At 33.0% G+C, this 5886-nt stretch overlaps 1 protein-coding gene across 1 annotated transcript in view; it reads left to right on the forward strand.

The window, feature by feature from the left end:
- LOC102813160 (testican-3-like) overlaps positions 1-1290 on the forward strand; it is a 766084-nt gene extending 764794 nt beyond the window's left edge. Inside the window, exon 7 of the mRNA XM_006864537.1 lies at positions 1121-1290. Coding sequence (XP_006864599.1) covers positions 1121-1290 — 170 coding nt within the window. The remainder of the gene's footprint in view (positions 1-1120) is intronic.
- Positions 1291-5886: the final 4596 nt, after the last annotated feature.

Here is a 5886-nt window from a genome sequence, read left to right on the forward strand (position 1 = left end):
CATGTTGTCACAGGGCCACAACGTCTCAGTACTTGCGTATGTCCCCAACACTTATCCTACAGTACCACACCAGGACTCTACACACATACATTAAATGGGCTGAAAAGAAAACACAAATTGTGTATTATCTCCATAATAGTTAATGGTTTTAAAAATATGTGGAAAGCTATTGACTAGATGGGTTAGTCTTTTATTGATGTAATTAATTACAAAAATATTTAGCACTTTAACTGATGTGAATTTACTGTTTTACAGTGTTGTGTGCCAGAAATCAAGTACTATATTTCAGAAATATAAAAATAAAGATCTTTTTCCCTCTAGAGGCATTGAAGAGGACACCATTTACTTTCCTTTAGTACTTTCTAGATGTCCCAGTGGCACAGTGGGTTAAGTGTTAGGATTCTAATAAAAAGATTGGAAGTTTAAACTCACCAGTGGATGCACAGAATAAACATGAAGTAGTCTGCTTAAGTAAAGATTTGCACCTTCATAAACTCTGTGGTATAGTTCTATTCACTATAAATCAGAAGTGACACAAAAACAGGGGGATTAGAAACCATTAGCATTGCTTGGAATATGACTCCTTGAATCCATCTTTAAACCCTTATACATTGCATACCTCTTACAATTCAGTAGCCATATCTCTGGCAAATACCAAGAATGACTCTCCAATTTAAAGGATCCATATGCATAATCCAGGATAAACTCCCTAATCTAAATGTTCTTAACTCAGTTTTATCTGCAATTCCCTTTGTCAGGATCCAGGGATCAGGAGCTTAACACATTTATGAGATATTTATTCTGCATATCATGCTAGAAGTAATATTTTTGATCTGTTGCATGATTCAAAGGCTGACAAGTGATTCAATAAAAATTGGATTAAACTTAATTCTATAGATCACCTCTCATTGATAATACTTCTTATGAGCACATGAAATTTTAACAAATGATAAAGATTTGAGATGTTATATAGTTTTCATGAGAATTGATCTTTCTTTATCTTTGTTAACTTAAAAAAGCATGTTAAAATTTTATTAATTATTTTTTTATCAGATGTTTATATCTCTCAGTAACTACCCCACTAATTCAATCAGTAAAGGTAATATTTGCTTTTTCTTAACTATAGATTTTGAGATCTCTGGAGATTTTGCAAGTGGAGATTTCCATGAATGGACTGATAATGAGGATGATAAAGATGACATTATGAATGATGAAGATGAAATTGAAGATGATGATGAAGATGAAGGGGATGATGATGATGATGGTGATGACCATGATGGATATATTTGATTAATTTGAGCTGAGATTTTTTAAAAATCTACATTTCTAATATTTACAAAGTGGTAACCTATTGAGAAATATCTTGTTGCCCAAAAAACAATGATTCTAATCCTTACATATATTTTATATAATTATTTCAAATATTACAGCTGAAGTCATAGAACTTTATGTTTCAATAAGGATCATTTTTGATTTTTATATGATTTATTGTTGTTGTTGTTGTTGTTTGCCATCGAGTCGGGTCCGACCCATAGCGACCCTGTACAGGGTTTCCGATAGAAAAAGAAAATACATATTGAATGTAGCCATAGAAAAAGAAAGTTATGCAGACTTACAAACAAATTTTAATAAGAACACTTAGGTCTCCCACAAACAACATGATAGCCCATTCCTTGTACTATATATATTTTATTTTACTGTGAGAGATTCTAAGTTAAATTTACATTTATTTATTAGTGACTTTTACCTCAAAATCATGCATGGTCTGAATTGCAATTCCAAAGTAGCATCTTCCAAACCTAGAGTGAGTCAAAGATTAATGAGGGAAACAGGGCGTGATGGGAAACACAAAGTAACTGTTGAAGAGAGCTTCATTGTATTTACATTAAAAGTGATTCTTTTAATTATGAAATTATTCTGAATATGATAGGGTATTTTAGTAAATGAAGAATATAAAAACCATAGATTCTGAAAATTAAAAATGTGGCTGTCTTTTCAAAGTTTTATTTTAATTTAAAATGACAGTCTCATGTAGATTTTGTCATATTTTTAAGCTGCATGATTTCTTTACCTTTCTAGACTTCTTATCTTTCTGACCAGCAATTTGGAGAGCTGAATTTAAAGTAAGATGACAAAGGAAAATATTTATTTGAATTATATTTTCACATACCACATCTCCAAGGTTAAATTTAAAAATCTGAATTCTTATTTTGTTTCTTATTTTGCATAAAAATTTCATTTAATAATTAGAATTTGCCATATTTGTTACTAGCACTGAAGCTTAGAGAAAGTACTGTATGGTGCCTTGCAAAATAGATATCGAAAGGTTTAAGCATGCATACCAATATAGGATTTTAGGAGATATATAAACACACCTAATTACCAAATTAATGTCAGTATAAGTACAGCTGCTGGAATGAAGAAAATGAACTATTTTTTTTTCTTTTATTTTACCTATTGTTACATAATTGCCATGTGAGCTTGTTTATGATTATTGTGTATAGTAGCATTTAATATTTAACTGTAGCAAAGATTACTTTAATCATTGTATTTTAGTTAGCATGTTAATTGTGTGAACATTTTGGCACACCATCACTTTTAAGTATATCAGACCTATGGCTTTGTGTCCATCATAAAAATGGAAAAGCCTGTTTAATATTACATACTAGAATCTGTAATTCCAACATTCAATCAATTGGTTTACCAATCTATAATTCATTGAAAGCAAAATAAGTGAATTTTTTCAATTTGATTTATACAGTATATCCCTGGGTTACGAATGTCCAACATAAGACAACTCTTACTTGCCCTTTAGTGTACACAAATTTGCCTTCATTTTGAAAAGACTGAAGCAACCCCTTGTTGTTGTTGTTGTTGTTTTCAAGTGCCGGAGAGTCAGTTCCAACTCAACAATCTGTATAGGGTTTCCAAGGAGCTACTGGTGGGTTTGAATCGCTGAAGTCCCAACTGTCAACAAATTCATTATAATCACCTTCAGTTGCTATATGTGCAGTTATTAAATAACTGAAAATGATTCAAGACTTTTCTTGCAGTAAAGTAAGGCTAATTAAGAAGCACATGCTCCTACTGAGACTCACAACTTACCTACAAATTCGACTTAACGACACACTTAGGAATGGATCTTCTTAGTATCCCAGGGACTACGTGTACAATGTAATAAAAACTTTAATGTTGACCCTACGTACTATTTAAAGTATAATGCATTTTCTTTTTTACTGTTTATGAATAGTTTACATAATAAAGAATCTTGTAACCAACTTAGCTGTTAATTAATGATTTTCTAAGGTGCAGATAGTACAATAATTTTCTGTTTTTTAAATGATCACTTCACAAAAATTTCAACTCCAAATTTACACGTCTTAGCATCTAGATATTGTTTTTATAGATATGCTAATCATATTTTTGTTTGTTTCATTTAATTTGTCATGTTACATAAGAGTTACGTTTCTTCATTGAAGGTTGTTGTTGTTGTTAAGTACCATCAACTTGGTTGTGACTCATAGCAACCTTGCATAGGGTTTCAATGGATCAGCTAGTGGGTTTGAAAAGCCAATCTTATCCTACAGTGGCACACTAGGACTTGATTGAGTATAGTATATTCAAATATATTATTGCCATATTTAACATGTCTTCTAAGTTCTGTGCTAATAGCATTTTTGAAAAGGGGTAAAATAATTTTATCTATCACATTTATAAGAATCACAAAATATAATTTGTAGATAGTTTGACAAAACAAATCCAGTTTTATATAATGTGGTTTAACTAATAGTTTTCAAATAACAAAGAGTGGTCTTGAAATTGTTGATTTAAAAGAGATGTCGACCTTCATACAACCATGGAAACAATCAATTCAACAACAAATATAAAATGGAAAATATTGATGACATTATATTTTCTAAAATTTTAAAATATGTATGATATGTATTTGTGCTTATTTGTATAAATATGCCTATATAATATGTATGGAATCCTGGTATGGAGCTGTAGATTAAGAATTAGACTACTAACAAAAAAGGTAGGTATTCAAACACACTAATTGCTCTATGTAGGGTCAATATGGTTGGAATTGCCTTGATAGAACTTGACTACAGCAACAACAATGTGTATTAGTTCTATTATTGTCATTTAACTCATTCTAAATATCTGCATTCCATAAAATTTTACTCACTTAATTATTCCCCAGATATAAACATTGAGAATCTACTGCAACCCAGGAACACTGTTGTTGTTCTTCTTCTTAAGTACTGTCAAGTTCCAATTCATATCCATCCTATGCACAACAGATTGAAATGCGTTGGATGCTGTGCTGTGCTCACCATTATTTTTAACATGAAATCATTGTTTCTGCCACTGTGCCAATTCATCTTCTTGAGGGTCTTCCTTATTTTCACTGACTCTCCAGTTGACCAAGGATGATATCCTTTTCCAGGGACTGGTCCCTCCTGACAACATGTCCAAAATATGAGAAACAAGAGTTGGCCACCCTGGCTTCTAAGGAATATTCTGGCTGTAGTTCCAACACTGATTTGTGTTTTCTTCTGCCAATCAGCTTTAAATATTCCTCTCCAACACTATAAGTCAAATGTATCAATTTTTCTATGGACTTCATGATTCACATGCATATGAGGTGATTGAAAATACCATGGTTTGGGTCAGTCTCACCTTAGACTTCAAACTGATATATTTGTGTTCAACACTTTAAAGAGTTCTGGTACAATAGATTTGCCTAATGCAGTATGTCATTTGATGTCTTGACTACAGCATCCATGAGTGTCAATTGTGGATCCAAGCAAAATAAAGTCTTTGACAACTTCAACCTTTTTTACATTTATCATGATGTTATTTATTGGTCCAGTTGTGAGCATATTTTTTCTTTAAATTGAAGTGAATCTATATTGAAGGTTGTAGTCTTTGATGTTCATCAGTTAGTAAATAGTTTAATTCTTCACTTTCAGCAAGCAAGGTTGTTTTATCTGCATATCACAAGTTGCTTATGATTCTTCCTCCAATCTTGATGCCACATTTTTTCATGTAATCCAGCTTCTAGGATTATTTTTTTTCAGTATACAGATTAAGTAAGTATGGTGAAAGGATACAACCCAGACCCATATATTTCCTGATTTTGAACCAGACAGTATCCCCTTGTTCTCCTCAAACAACTACCTCTGTGTCTATGTGCAGGTTCTTCATGAACACAGTTAAGTTTTCTGGACTACCCATTCTTTGCAATGTGATCCATAACTTGTCATGGTCCACACAGTTGAAAGCTTTGCACAGTCAATAAAGTACAAGCAAACATCTTTCTGGTATTCTGTACTTTCAGCTAAGAGCCATCTGATGTCAGCAATGATATCCTTAGTTTCATGTTTTCTTTTGAATCTGGTTTGAATTTCTTGCAGTTTCCTAAAGATGTAACATTGCATCTAATTTTCAATTATGTTCAGTAAAATTATGCTTGCATATGATATCAGCAGCGAGAATGTCAAGCAGCAGTGAGAACTTCGAGCAGCAGCAAGAACTTCGAGCAGCAGCGAGATGTGTAGTAAGGAGCTCCAACAACAACAATACGGAATACTGGGTGGCAAGGCTGTTTAACAGAAAGCCTCATCTCTCTAACGTGGAGGGCCTGGTGGATTTGACTGCTGACCGTGGGGTTCGCAGCCAGATTTTTAACCATTACACTACCAGGCCTTCTACCTTCAAGATGGTGGACAGGGTAGACGTGTAGTGAGTGAGGAGCTCGGTCAACAACAACACGGAATACTGGCACAAGAGGACTCATGAGATGGTGTTGGAACTCTGTAACAAATATAAAGGTATGTTTGGAGGTGCGGAGGGTTTATAGCTGGGGAATTTGCAGGAGAA

This window comes from Chrysochloris asiatica, unplaced genomic scaffold, assembly GCF_000296735.1.
Source record: "Chrysochloris asiatica unplaced genomic scaffold, ChrAsi1.0 scaffold00066, whole genome shotgun sequence".
NCBI classification, from domain to species: Eukaryota; Metazoa; Chordata; class Mammalia; order Afrosoricida; family Chrysochloridae; genus Chrysochloris; species Chrysochloris asiatica.